Raw genomic sequence first — 15,467 nt, 5'->3', positions numbered from 1 at the left:
GAACAGAGAATTTATAATGATCGACAGATGATTTTTACAGGATTCATTGTAGTGTTGCACATTGAGCTAAATTTGCAGGCTTGGAGCACAAAATGAAATTAGAAGTACGAACAGCAAGTTTTCTGAAGTTGTATAAAATATTAGGTTACCATTTGCGACAGTTTTTGATGGTACTGAACAAACAGTATGGAGATGTTATATGTTACTGTGAAATACATTGGTGAAGTCAACAAACAACTTTTTTTTAAAAAATTTAAGGCCCACTATTGTTGAATTTCTCAGGCAAAAAGAAAAGCAGGAACAAACTTAAGATCCTGAATGGAGTGCAAATCATGTGTTTGAAGTGGGATTAACTGCACTCTGCTCTCAGGTAGACACTGCAAGCTGAAAATCAACTTATTTCTGTTTCGATAGGTACAGTGAATGCATTTAGAAAGGAGGAAAAAAGCTCACTGGCATTAAAGAAAACACAAATTTTGAATAATCCCTTGTGGCATTGAAAGAATTAAACAAGCAGTTTTCCAAACATTTTGGGACACTGCCAGTATGACATATGTTTTTGAGCTTTTTGCCATTTCACTCAAAAGTGCCACTGTCCATGTGCAGTCAGAACTGACCAATCTAGAACATAATGCCCATGTAAAAGACAAATTCTTTCACATTTAACTGTCCAGTAGTTCTAAGAAGTATTCCTCTGGAAGAGCTACGACATCTCCATAATGAAGCTGAAAACATGAGATCAATATTTTGATCAACATATGTGCGTGAAAGGCTTTTTTTAATTATAAAACTAAATAAGTCATGATTACATGGCAACCCAAGTAACAAAAATCTTCAAAACTGCATGTGTGTGTCCATATACCCACAGTTTGTGTTACACATAATTTATTTATGTCTTCAGCAGACCAAAAATAATAGAAAATATTGAAAATTTGTTTTGTATGTGATCTATGTTGTTGAGGAATATGGAATATGAAACCATGTCCCAAGGAAACTGACTGCATGGCCATCTAATATGACAATTTTTCAGTTTTGCCATCTTCCCATGTGTGGCGTGGTAGAAGGGAAATATAAAGCCGGGAAAGAGAAATTTGCTCATGTGCGAGACCTCCACAATTTTGCAGAGTACTTGAACACTTTGGTATTGATTATATGGGGCAATAGTTTGCATGCCTACAGAATATATCTTATATTAAGGCTTTGAGAATAAGATGAGAGAGACTGGGACACCCACCAAAGCAGACTGTCATTGTTGTCTTTGCTCCATGTGTGAATGGAATAAGAAGGAAAGTTGTTAATATTAGCATGAAGTACCTTCCACCATTCAGTGTATGGTAGGTTGTGAACAATACATTGTGTATATGTATAATTTGACACAGTAATGGTGTGCCCCACATGCAGCTCTGTATGCAGATCCACATGGTGAATGTGTCACTGTGAACCATTCACCTACAGGCAACAATGGCATTTGTGAAATATAATGTTTTTTCTGTTCATTATATCTTTTCCAACACTTTCTTAGATTTTTTACCATTGTAGTGATACGTGAACAATTTTAGTAGTTCATTCTCTTTTTTTTAAACCTAGCCTAATCCAGTGGCCCCCTGCCTACACTTTCTCTCTCTCTCTCTCTCTCTCTCTCTCTCTCTCTCTCTCTCTCTCTCTCTCTCTCTCTTTCTCTCCCTCCCCTTCCCCCCTCCCCACCCACCCTCCTCCTTCCCCCATCTTAAGTGCAGCAATGAGTACTTCCAATCAATCCAGTGTGTCTACAGGGTCATGTCTTTACAATGCATTTTTCAGAAATTGCGTATATTCTATAGTACTCCCTTTTACTGTTTCAGAACTGTTCTGATAAAATTAGAAATTTTCTAAATTAAAACCTAGCACTTTCAAAACAACAAAGCCTGTATATTGAGCTACAAATCCTACTGGGATCTGTCTCTTAAGTATTACAAAACTCAGTGCCCTTGTTGTTAGAAATTCTAGTATTGTGCAGACTAACAAACAGTTGTATGTGGAATGTGGAAGGTGAGGAGAAGTATTGAGTTGAGGCGTATATGTGTTGAAATTGCTAGTAGAGCATTCTTCATAACACTCAGAGCTCCAGTTAAGAATCTTGATCCAACATTCACTTTCCATCTGTCACTGTACCATTGAATTTGTGTGCTACCTCTAGTTCAAAGATTGTCACACAGTCCTGTATCAAGTCTTTGAAGAATTTAAAACTTTTAGCCACACAAATTCCCTTCTGTGTATCATGCATCTCAGCCTTTCCTTGTAGACAAATCAGGTTCATTTGAACACTTATTAGCTTCTCCAACACTTTCTGTTTTTCCACCAGTGACCTCCAAAGCAACAGCCATTGTCTGCCATCTTCGCCAGAAAATCTACAATAGAGATATCTGTGGAGGGTTATTCATGCCATTCGTAAATCTGTCATTGGAAGACCTTTGTGATGTACACCAAGCAGGTTGTGGTTTCTTTAATACAAGTCCAGAAAAGAGGCTATGCTATTCCTATAACCCTTTCCTACTTTTCTTGGTTACTAAATGCGAGAGTAATTTACCACAGTCTGTGACAGTATTACATAGTTCCTTTCAACTGCAAAAGTTGCTATTAGAATTAATGGGTACTCATAAACTGCTTCTGCTGACAGCTTTCGATACCATACAATACATACAACAGGATGCTGTGATGCTTGTTTGCGGCTGCAATTTTGAATCTCTTGTGTCTCACACTACGTGACATAATCTTCATCAATGTGGGCTTAAAATATTTGACCTTCTTCACTTCTCATTATTGTCATTTGTGCTTTTCAGTGCTTTTGCAAGTTATTGTGTGTCTACTGTATTCTTAGTCAGGTTTTAGCTTCCCTGTAATGTAAATTTTCAGTCTTTTCTTTTTATGTAGATGTAGATGTAGATGTAGATGTAGATGTAGACAGGGCTCAACAAGCTTTCAGCAGCAAATTGATTAAGAATGTAGGGAAGTCTGCAAAGAGAAAGAAAGTCTTGTTGCTAGGTAGTTCGCATGCTAGGGGTGTGGGCCAACTTCTGCAGGATGAATTAGGGTTGGATTACCAGGTCACAAGTTTTTTCAAACCTAGTGCTGAACTTGGGCAGGTTACAGAGGATTTAGGTTCACTATGTAAAGGTTTTACTAAGGAAGACACCGTGGTTATTGTGGGTGGGCCGGGCAACAGTATTGACAGAGATCCGGGGTACAGCATAAAGTGTGACCTGGCAAAGATTGCATCGGCAATGTTGGGTTTGTGTCGGTTCTGGAGCGCCACGACCGACCTCATTTGACCTCTTCTGTCAGGAGAGTTAATTTGGAGTTGGAACGGCTACTTGGATCTGGTGCAGGGTCACACATTGGTGTGGTTCCTGTTGATTCACTCTGTAGGTGGGACTATACTAGACATGGCCTACACCTCAACAGGAAAGGGAAGGGTAAACTGGCTGGGCTGATAGCAGGAAATTTAAAGGGGGGAGGAACTACATCTCATGGTGGAAACTCTTTTTTAGTGTAAGATCAGTGTCCAGTGGGAAACTCATCCAGGCAAGTACTAAAGATGTTAAAAAAGTTCAAGATACTCACAAAAGTAAAGTGAAAAATAATGTTTGTATATTTCATCAAAATATTGGGGGATTAAAGAATAAAAGTACTAAAGATGTTAAAAAAGTTCAAGATACTCACAAAAGTAAAGTGAAAAATACTGTTAGTATATTTCATCAAAATATTGGGGGATTGAAGAATAAAATTGATGAGCTTCTGCTTTGTTTAGAAGATATAGAAACCAAGAATGTAATAGATATACTATGCCTGTCTGAGCATCACATTGTCACTGATATGCAAAAGGTTAGCATCAATGGGTACAAATTAACTGCACATGTAAGTAGAGATAATATGATGAGAGGAGGAGTTGCCATATATGTCAAAAGCTTCCACAGTGCAAAAAATTTAGAAACTAAAAAATTTTGTGTAGAGCAACATATGGAAGCATGTGCCACTGAACTTAAACTAAATGATGGCACTTTCATAATTGTAACAGTGTATAGGTCCCCCTCAGGGAATTTCCAGCTATTTCTAGAAAACTTGGATGCTTTGTTGTGCTATCTGTCAGACAGGGGGAAGCAAATTATCATTTGTGGGGATTTCAATGTTGATTCCCTGAAAGAGTGTAATAGGAAGAATGACCTTTTAGTATTACTCAGTTCTTTCAATTTGAGCTCCGTCATTGATTTTCCTACTCGGATAACAAAGAACAGCAGTACATTGATAGATAACTTTTTTATAGACCAAGATAAGTTTAAGGACATAAATGCTTATCCTGTTGAGAATGGTCTTTCAGATCATAGTGCACAGCTTGTTACAGTACATGACATAGCTCCATGCAGTATAATAAATCAGACTTTCAAAGCAGTGCGTTCAATTAACAATATAAATATTGCAAACTTTAGGGAAAGCCTACAGCAGCTAGACTGGGATGAAGTGTATAAGGAACCCGATGCAAACTTGAAATATAACTTATTTCACAATACATTTTTAAGGGTATTTGAAAATTGTTTTCCCAAGAAAATAGTTAAACATAATTCCAAGAAAACATATAAAAAAACCTTGGCTAACTAAAGGAATAAGAATATCTTGCAACCGTAAAAGAGAACTGTATCTAACAGCAAGAGGGAGTACTGACCCCGAAATTGTTCAATATTATAAAAACTATTGTGCGGTACTAAGAAAAGTTATTAAAAAGTCTAGAAGCATGTGTATCATGTCTGAGATCAGTAACTCTGATAATAAAATTAAAGCAATTTGGAATATTATTGAAAGGGAAACAGGGCAATCAAGAGCACAGGAAGACTTTAGTGCAATAAAACTGAATGACAAGTGCACTAACAAACAATCAGAAATTGAAAATATTTTGAATAATCATTTTTTAAATGTTGTGGAGAAAATAGGATCTAGATCTTCACTAGAAGAGGCAAGGCTATTAATAGAAGAGGCCATACCTGCGCAGTTTGAAACAACTGTAATTCCACCAACCTCTCCCTCTGAAATCAGTAAAATAATAAACTCAGTGAAAAGTAAAAGCTCTTACGGAATTGATGGCATTTCCAGCAAAGTACTTAAAGCTTGTTCCCCACAGATAAGTAGGATTCTCAGCCACATATGTAATAGCTCTTTGGAGCAGGGTGTTTTCCCTGATAGACTGAAATATGCCATTGTAAAACCATTGCATAAAAAGGGGGATACGTCGGATGTCAACAACTACCGCCCAATCTCTCTTCTGACAGTTCTGTCAAAAATTTTTGAGAAAGTAATGTATTCAAGAGTAGCCTCCCATATTTGTAAAAATAAAGTACTAACAAAATGTCAGTTTGGTTTTCAGAAAGGCTTTTCAACAGAAAATGCTATATATGCTTTCACTGATCAAATATTAAATGCTCTGAATAACCGGACATCACCCATTGGTATTTTTTGTGATCTCTCAAAGGCCTTTGATTGTGTAAATCATGGAATTCTTTTAGATAAGCTAAATCATTATGGTTTGAGTGGGGCTGTGCACAAATGGTTTAATTCATACTTAACTGGAAGAATGCAGAAAGTTGAAATAAGTGGTTCGTGTAATGTTAAAACAACAGCTGATTCCTCAAACTGGGGTGCTATCAAGCACGGGGTCCCACAGGGTTCGGTCTTAGGTCCTTTACTGTTCTTGATATACATTAATGACTTACCATTCCACATTGATGAAGATGCAAAGTTAGTTCTTTTTGCTGATGATACAAGTATAGTAATAACATCCAAAAACGAAGAACTAAGTGATGTAATTGTAAATGATGTTTTTCACAAAATTATTAAGTGGTTCTCAGCAAACGGACTCTCTTTAAATTTTAATAAAACACAGTATATACAGTTCCGTACAGTAAATGGCACAACTCCAGTAATAAATATAGAATTTGAACAGAAGTCTGTAGCTAAGGTAGAATTTTCAAAATTTTTAGGTGTGTCCATTGATGAGAGGTTAAACTGGAAGCAACACATTGATGGTCTGCTGAAACGTCTGAGTTCAGCTATGTATGCTATTAGGGTTATTGCAAATTTTGGTGATAAGAATCTCAGTAAATTAGCTTACTATGCCTACTTTCATTCACTGCTTTCGTATGGCATCATATTCTGGGGTAATTCATCGTTGAGTAGAAAAGTATTCATTGCACAAAAACGTGTAATCAGAATAATTGCTGGAGCCCACCCACGGTCATCCTGCAGACATCTATTTAAGGATCTAGGGATCCTCACAGTAACCTCACAGTATATATATTCCCTTATGAAATTTCTTGATAATAATCCAACCCAATTCAAAAGTAATAGCAGTGTGCATACCTATAACACCAGGAGAAAGGATGATCTACACTATGCAGGGTTAAATCTGACTTTGGCACAGAAAGGGGTAGTAGTAGTAGTAGTAGTAGTTTTATTCATCCGTAGATCTCTTTTTACAAGGATATAGGACATGTCAAAGTATTTACAGGCTTAGATCAATTTACAATAAGCTAATTCGTATGCACATATATTTACAGACTTCTAGTTAGAGACAATCATTAGATTTTACTCCTGGTATACAATAATTTATTTACAAATAACTCATTAAATAATGTAATGCCACACTATTCACTCATATTTCACTATCAGTCACTGCACACACTATACGCACATTGTTTCATAACACTTCACTCATTACACACACACACACACACACACACACACACACACACACACACACACACACACACACACACACACAGGTGATCCTTGGGCCATTTTCTGTACTGCAAGTTCCCATTTGCTATCCTGAAAAACTGAGTCAGCATCCCTTCATAATGAGTGAGATGCTGAGCTCAAAAAGAGGAAGAGGTGTTAGTATTGTGCTATGCATAGCTTGAGGGGAGAGTGTCTTTAGAAAGGAAAAAAGAAGAAAAATAATAAAGTGAAGGTGTTATGTGGAATATTGGATGTTTTATAATCATCATTATTATTATTATTTGTTTGTATAACATTTTTTTATCAAACCCCTACTCTGCTTTATCTAAGTAATCCTTCAATGTATAAAATGTATTGCATAACAGGTACTTTTTAGCTGCCTTCTTAAATAAGTGTATTTTTGAAATTTCTTTAATCTCTTTTGGTAATTTATTGTACAGTTTTATTCCTTGGTAGAAAATGCTGTTTTGAGTTTTATGTTTATTTTTTCTTGGTAAATGTAAGTTGAGTCTATCTCTTGTTGCATGGTCATGGACAGAGCTGTTTGTGCAGTAATTGCCAATGTTACTTTTGATCTGTACAACTGACTGGTAAATGTGTTCACATGGAGCAGTTAAAATTCCCAGTGTTTTGAACAGATCTTTACAATGAGCTCGACTACTATTTCTGGTTATTATTCTTATGGCTCTTTTCTGGAGTTTGAAAATTGTGTTCATATTTTGTGGATTTGTTCCCCAAAAAAGAATGCCATAGCTAAGAATTGAGTGTACATATGAATAATATGTAACTAAAAGACACTGCATGTTACACACAGATGATAGAATTCTAAGGGCATAACATGCTGCCACAAAAGTCTTTGGGCACCTACCAAACAGCATCAAAAGCCTGACAGATAGCCAACTAACATTTAAAAATAAATTAAAAGAATTTCTAGATGACAACTCCTTCTACTCATTGGCTGAATTTTTAGATATAAACTAAGTAAAAAAAAAAAAAAAAAAAAACTTAATCATTAGTGTCATGCAATATTTTGTGTAATGTAATTTCTTTTACAGACATCTTTTATTAACCTGACACGTTCCACATCATTACGAAGTGTCGTATTCATGATCTATGGAACAAGTATTAATCTAATCTAATCTAATCTAATGTTAATTGATCAGACAAAACATCGTGACCACCTTCTTAATAGCATATTGGTACACTTTTGGAATATTATAAAGCAACAGTTTTATTAGAGATGGATTCAACATTTCCTTGGCAGGTTTCTGGAGATGTTTGGTACCAGATGTCCACACAATTCCCATAAATTACAGGCAGTTGGTGCCCAATAGCATACCAGATGTGCTCCATTAGGTTCAGATCAGATGAATTTGGTAGCCAAGACATCAATGTGAGCTCACTACCTTGCTCTTCGAAACACTGTAACCTCACTATGGCCTTGCGACATGAACAATTATTCTGCTTGAAGATGCCATCATCATTGGGAAAGACATTGAGCATGAAGGGATATAGGTGGTCCACAGTATTTCTCACGTAGTCCACAGCTGTCACCATGCCTTTGGTTACTACCACAGGCTCCATGGAAGCCCAAGTGAATGTTCCCCATAGTATAATACTGCCCTCACCAGCCTGTGTCTGCGGTATGGTGCACTTTTTGAGCAATCATTTGCCTGGATGATGGCATAACCAGACATGATGTAACAAGAAATATGATTCATCTGCCCAGGTAACATGTTTGCATTGATTCACAGGCAAATATCAATGAGCCCATGCCCATCTGATATGTAGCCCCATTTTCAGCAACATGCACTGTACGGTATGCTCCGAAAAACTTGCATGTGCACCAACATTGTTCTCTGTTGTCAGATTTGTCACAGATCACCATCTGTCCTGCTGTACAGAATAGACAAGCCTCTGACCTATATATTCTGTGAAGAGACATGAACACCCATCACTGTCCCCATGTTTGTGGTTTCACCACCCTTCAACAACTATCCTTAGATGCTCCAATTGTAATACATAAACAGCCAACCAGCACTGGCATCTCTGTTTTGGGGCTGGTTAACCATGACTGTTATATTAATTGGAACATACTTATCCAAATCACATCTGATTAATTTTTTCAGGTATTTTGTTTGTTTCAGATGATTATCTGTTTGTAAACTTTTCCTGCACCTCCTAAGCCCTCGCTGATTTATATCCCCGTTTCGTTATGTATATTTACTTTTAGATTTACCATGTAAGGTATTATTTTATAGTTTCATGACATGCTTCAGTTAATCTGTTGTTCTCAAATTTTCAGTACACAACTTGTGAATGCCGCTGTCTAATTGTTTGCGAAATGTGTAGCAGCTTATACCTCTGTTCAGACACCATTGAGTTCCTCCTGGAAAAAGTGATATTGTTATCTAGAGAAACAGTTTCTGCTTGTGAAGCAGACCTAGACGAGTATGTTGATGGAGTCTTAGTTCGGGAAACAGACCTGAATTTTTATATGTTTTATTTGTTAGAAACTCTCATTGTGAAGTACTTGAAACTGGTCAAAATTATGAAGCAATCATCACACAAGTTAAAAGAAAAACCAAAACCAACCATGAGAAATATATTAGAACTATGGAGAAACAAATTTTGCGATAAACCTGCTACTGAAAATACAAACTGTGAAGAGGAAGATGAGCATTTATCAAGAATAAATGTGTGGAGTTCATCATTAGAACAATGCCTCATCAAATTTTCAGAATCTAATCCAAAGTTGACTTTTGCTGTCTGGACATCTTTTGAGAAACTGAAGGAAAATATTCAGATGTAAGTCTATATCTCCTTTTAAGCACTTGTTTATTTCCTTACATTGTAATTTAGTTGTATCCTTTATTTAGACACTCTACGACGCCAAAATTCATGAGAACTGTTCTCAAATGTGACACTAGTGCATATATCTTTATTGTGCAGTCTGTCAGTTGCTGTGATAAGTGAATGTCGTGCAATGTAGCTTTGCATCCTGGGTAGCCATGGATTTGGCTGTATTCTGATAATTAAAGACAGTAATGGTTGAGACTAATTCTGTATGATCAGATTGTCTCATATTGGTGTTTGCTTCATTTGAGTTCTTACCTGACACATTACACAGAAAGTCATAAACTGAATGAAAGGAAAAATGGGAAAGAAATCCAGTCAATGGATACTCCAGAGCAACTGAATTATGCAGTTTGACAGTAGTGTGTAGCATATCTTTTCATCCTGATGGCATTGCTATCTAGAGTCAATTTATTGGGAAGGTAACCTGGCCTTTCAATTATCACCCACAACTCATGAATATTTCCTGAAGTTATGTTTAAGGCTGACACATCTCACTTAATAAGTGTTCTTACTGTGTTCAGCTTTAATGACCGTATTTTGCTAGAACTTGTCTTTCTATGAGTGGAATAAATGTGGGTTGGTTTTTGCAGACACATACAGATGTATAGGCTTGCCCTCGTGATACAATAATGAACAAAATTCTCTCGGGGGAGGGGGGAACAGTCAAATATTTGATGACTGCCATAGATATTAAATTGCAGTAAAAGTTTCAGGTTTATAAGCAAGATAACATCTCATAAGTCTCATGAAAGTATGAGCTTGTATTTCCAAACTGATTAGGTCAGTTGTCAATTGTGTAAAAGTCTTCATTCAAATAATAAGTCCATAATTTTTTTTAAAAAATTGGCCAGTGAAATCATTGTAGCTCTATAATCTGCATTACATCATGTAACTTGCACAAATACTTTGAAGGGACAATGGTCATGGGATAGCTCCTAATACCATGTTGAATCTCCTTCTGCCCAGCATAGTGCAGCAACTCGATATAGCAAGGACTCATCGAGTCATTGGAAGTCCTTACAGAGATACTCAGTGCCTCTATAGCCATACATAATTGTGAAAGTGTTGCTGGTCCAGGGTTTTGTGCACAAACTGACTCTTGATTATGTTCCAAAAATGTTTGATGGGATTCATGTCGTGCAGTGTGGATGGCCAAATAATTTGCTTGAATTGTCTAGAATCTTTATCAGACCAATTGTGAATAATTGTGACATGTTTTGCAACATGCAAATGGCCTCCAAGTGGTTGAATATAACCATTCCCAGTTAATTATCAGTTCAGCTGGACCAGAGGACCCAACGCATTCCATTTTAAGTACAGCCCACACCATTCTGGAGCTACTATCAGCTTACACAGTGCCTTCATGACACCTTGGCTCCCTGGCTTCATGGCGTCTGTGCCACAATCAAACGCTACCATCACTCTTACCAACTGAAATTGAGACTTATCAGGCTGGGCCATGGTTTTCCAGTCATCAAGGGTCCAACTGGTATGGTTACAAGTCCAGGAGAGGCACTGGCATGCTATGTCATGCTATTAATGAAGGCACTCACAGCAGTTGTCTGCTGCTAAATCCCATTATTCTTATACACCCCACATTGATTACTGAGGTTTTTTCATGAGGTATTGCTTGTCTGTCATCACTGGCAACCCTATGTAATATATGCTCAGAAGTAGTGGCTGAAATTTGGTATTCTTAGCACACTCTTGACTCTGAGGATTTTGGAATATTGGGTTCCTAGTGGTTTACAAAATGGAATGTCCTATACATCTGGCTCCAACTATCATTCCACATTCAAAGTCTGTTAATTCCTGTCATGTGGCCATAATCATGTCGGAAACATTTTCACATGAATCAGCTGAGTACAAATGATAGCTCCACCAGTGCTCTGCCCTTTTATACCTCATGTATGCAATACTATCGCCATCTGTATATGTGCTACCCTATGACTTTTATAAAAATGAAAATAATAGATAATTGACAATATAATGTAATTGGATAGATAAAAAAATCTACTTATCAAGTGGTGGCAGGAGAACACACACATAAAGAAAGGTCTTACATATGCAAGCTTTTGGAGCTAGAGGCTCCTCCTTCTGGCAGAAGGGTTGAAGGGGAAGGAAGAGGGGTGAAGGAGTAGGACTGGAGAGGTTTATAAAAGGAGTTAAGAGTTCAGAAAAGTCAACCAGAACCCTAGATCAGGAAAGGCTCTTTCCTTCTCATCCCATCTGATAAGTCTCTCCTGACTCAGGGTTTTGGTTGATTTTTCTGAACTCTAACCCTTTTCCTAAATCTCTCCAGTCCTATTCCTTCACCCCTCTTCCTCCCCCTTCAACCTTCTACATACTCTGAAAGCTTGCATATGAATTTATTTATTTATTTATTTATTTTAAATGTGTGTTCTCCAGCCACTGCTTGCTGATCAGATTTTTTATCTATCTAATTGCATTATCCTATGACTTTTGTCACTTCAGTGTATAGCAATAATAAACAAGCCACATAGGCATGGCTTATCTCCATTGTTGTGTGTAAATAAATGAATAGATGCAACAAACAGTAACGTTAATGAAGTGTGCAGGCAAACAATGTGTAACAGGAAAAATCGTAACTGAAAGAAATATACAGTAGCATAAGGAAATTCCAAACATTTTAGATAAATGTCTCATAAAAGTTGATGTTCAAACAAAAAGCAGAGCAACAAAATTTTTGGGATTAAATTACTTCTAAAGGAAGCCTGTATTTCGAAAGGAGTAACACAAGTAAATTCAAAACACAGTAGACAGATGGCTGATAAGGTGGTCACACATTAAAGCAGATCATGTTTTTTTAGTGAAGCATGCTGTGTCACTGGAAAACTTAATACTGAACGTAATTGTGCACACACCATAAAGATAATCTGATTTTTTTGTTCACTTGACTATCTAAAAGTTAACTGCAGATGATACTGTATGACATGTGGCAAATATGGAGTGAGATTGCTTTAATTACTAAGGAACTGTTTGTTGTAGAGCATTTGTGTGTTACTGATTGTAATCATGAATTGTGTCTTTCTGCTGTTTGCATGTCATTAAAATTGATTAACTGACTGGTTATGGATGAGCAGTTAGAACAGATGTGTTCTTGCACTTTTCTAGAATATGTTTTTTTTTCAAGATATGACTCAAAAAAAGATACTGATACTGCAAATATGTGTATACCATATATGTTCAGTAGTGGTGGTCAGTTTCGAAGTAGTGCTTACTTGAGTCTACAGACTTCTGAATTTGTTCTTTATGCTGCTCAGAATATTTCCACATATCGGTATCTACAAGAAAGCACTGTAATTCCACTGTTTTTGCCTTTTGGTGAAGTGTAACAATATGTGTGTAATAAATTGCTCATCCGTTGCCACTTAGTTGATCAATAGTTGTGAAATGTTACACTATATGGTCACAGGCTGAGGGAAAGAAAAGTGAGACAATGATACTTCGTAGCATATATTTTTCAAGCTGAGGTGAGCAGCCTCATTTTTTTGTGCAAATTAACATGCAAGAATATTATTTACATCCTTATTGTAGACATTACCTCTTAAATAACCTATCTTGCTGAATTATTTGTATAGCTTTAATAAGTATAAAATTTAAGGTGTGCTTATTGAAACCTGAGATAATAATAGAAGAAACAGTGTGTGACATTATTAATTAATGGAATAGTGGAAGTAAGTCTGATCTTACTAGGGTGTTCTTTTCTGTTTCAGGAAAGTGGAAGACACTTGATTTTGAATTTCTGAGGAACAACTGGTTGCAATATATGTTGCTACCAGCACTGATATTTTGCCAGTCTGTCACCTATTCTTTCAACTTGTGTTAAACCAACAGAGACATCAACTCATCTGAGCCAATTGTCAGAAGGAATGTAATAAACTATACTATTGTATTACATTCTGTGTTTATCCTTTACTGAAGCACTATGAGTATTGTACGTGACCCACAATGCTCTCTGTTCATTTTTTAAAATAAAGGGTAAAATTCAGGCCACATGAGGTAAAGGAAAGAATGTATGAAGAGCTGTGATGTAGTTAAAAGACTGGTCAGAGGGTACCAGAGTTGGTAGTTAATGAATGAAAATGAAACTAGTGGAAGCTGCAAGTTATTTAAAATGTGAATACTGGAATAAAAATTATGTGCTTTTTCATGTTTATTGTTAATAACTCTGGAAGAGTACAATTAATGCCATTGATATTTGGCTAAAGAAAAATGCATACATCACAAATGAGTACTGGGTGTGCTATTTTTTATATATTATGCTAATCAGTTAAAGTCGATCGTGTGACATAGTAGGAATTTTGAATTGCAAGAGGTGCTATTTATACCACACATTACATGGAAAAAAACCTGAGTCTGCAAACAAACCAATTTGGAGGTTCCTGTGCTATCTTTCATAATTGGGAGATGGGCACATACAAAATTTGGAATGATATACTGAGTGATACAAAGCCATTTAAGAATATATTTGACATATTTTTGTCATTTCATTTTTTATTTAATTTCATATTGTTATGTTTAGTGCATTTATGTTAAGCAGTTTTTGCTTTGTTCACACACACTTGTCATAGGTTCATGTGATATCAAACATTTCATGTTTCATTTTATGCATAATGAAAGTTAATTCACTTATGTAGCCGTTCATTCATTTGTAAAGAAATAGATTGGTTCTTTTATTGCTATGCAGCGCAAAGAATAGTTTGATAAACATTAAAGAGGCTATACCAGCTTAAACTCTAACTGTAAATAACTCAAATGCAGGCATAGGAATATCAGAGTAAAGGATATAAATATAACTGTCTTTAATAGTGAAAACCAAACAGTAAGGGTAACAGTTGACACGTGGTTGAGGTATTGAGCATTCAGCTGGCCAAAAACTTGATTGAACTCCTGGTTTAGCATTTGGACAATGTCCTTCCATAGAGACAACACACACAAACACACACACACACACACACACACACACACACACACACACACACACACACACACAAACTGTTGCTTTGTGTGTGTGTGCACGCAGGTGCGTGCTTGGTTGCTTGTTCCACAGAAAGAGATTCTGCCTGAAAGTCAAGCTATGAGTTCAGTCTGTTGTGTATGCTTATTGACACCTAACTGCTTCAGCATACAGTAATTGGTTACAATTTTTGTTCAACAGTTAAGTTTGTGCACCTTTTAGAAAGTTTACGGCAAAGATATGGTGTCATTGTAACACTGCTATTGAAATGTTTTGTGTGTGTTTATGAGTATGTGAAATTAAGACAACACGATTATGAAAAGATTTTCTGTTCCTAATTATAGCATGAATGTTATAACTATAATCATGTTCATTAATAGCCAGATACATTCAACATTACATTATGCTAAAAATATTTGCACAAATTGAAAGATGAAATTCATATTGTTGTGATGAATACTTATGAATTAGCATTGGTGAAATTGAGTCTTCGTATTAAGGATAACTGCTTGGCTGTAAGAACTTTCTATGTACATATTATTGTCAGTGAACTCTTGGTGTGAAGTATATTTACATATTATGTTCTCTTTTGACAAAATAAAAAATTTTATTAACAAAGAAGCAAATCCGTTTCTGGTTTCAGAGCTACTTCCTTTAAAACGTATTGACAAATTCACTATACTATCAACTGAGTATAGTGTAATTAATAGAATTTAATGGAGTAATGTTTACCATCTGTAGAATTTATTACAACATGTGTCCACCATTGATCACACTGAACAGCGAGCTGCTCTGCCTGAGGAGACTTGTATGCCATGTGCTCCTTTTTGGGAATAAAATGGGCATCTGCAACTTCCATAAGAAC

The 15,467-nt window shown here is 36.3% G+C and overlaps 1 protein-coding gene across 1 annotated transcript in view; it reads left to right on the top strand.

Moving 5' to 3' along the window:
- LOC126283772 (uncharacterized) overlaps positions 1 to 15,228 on the top strand; it is a 134,929-nt gene extending 119,701 nt beyond the window's left edge. The window contains exons 5-6 of the mRNA XM_049982298.1: positions 9,068 to 9,570; positions 13,359 to 15,228. Of these exons, the coding sequence (XP_049838255.1) occupies positions 9,068 to 9,570; positions 13,359 to 13,377 (522 nt within the window). The 3' untranslated portion in view covers positions 13,378 to 15,228. The remainder of the gene's footprint in view (positions 1 to 9,067; positions 9,571 to 13,358) is intronic.
- Positions 15,229 to 15,467: the final 239 nt, after the last annotated feature.

This window comes from Schistocerca gregaria, chromosome 1, assembly GCF_023897955.1.
Source record: "Schistocerca gregaria isolate iqSchGreg1 chromosome 1, iqSchGreg1.2, whole genome shotgun sequence".
In the NCBI taxonomy this organism is placed as follows: Eukaryota; Metazoa; Arthropoda; class Insecta; order Orthoptera; family Acrididae; genus Schistocerca; species Schistocerca gregaria.
Note: the sequence above shows the minus strand (reverse complement) of the source record. Positions and strands in the feature narration are given on the sequence as shown.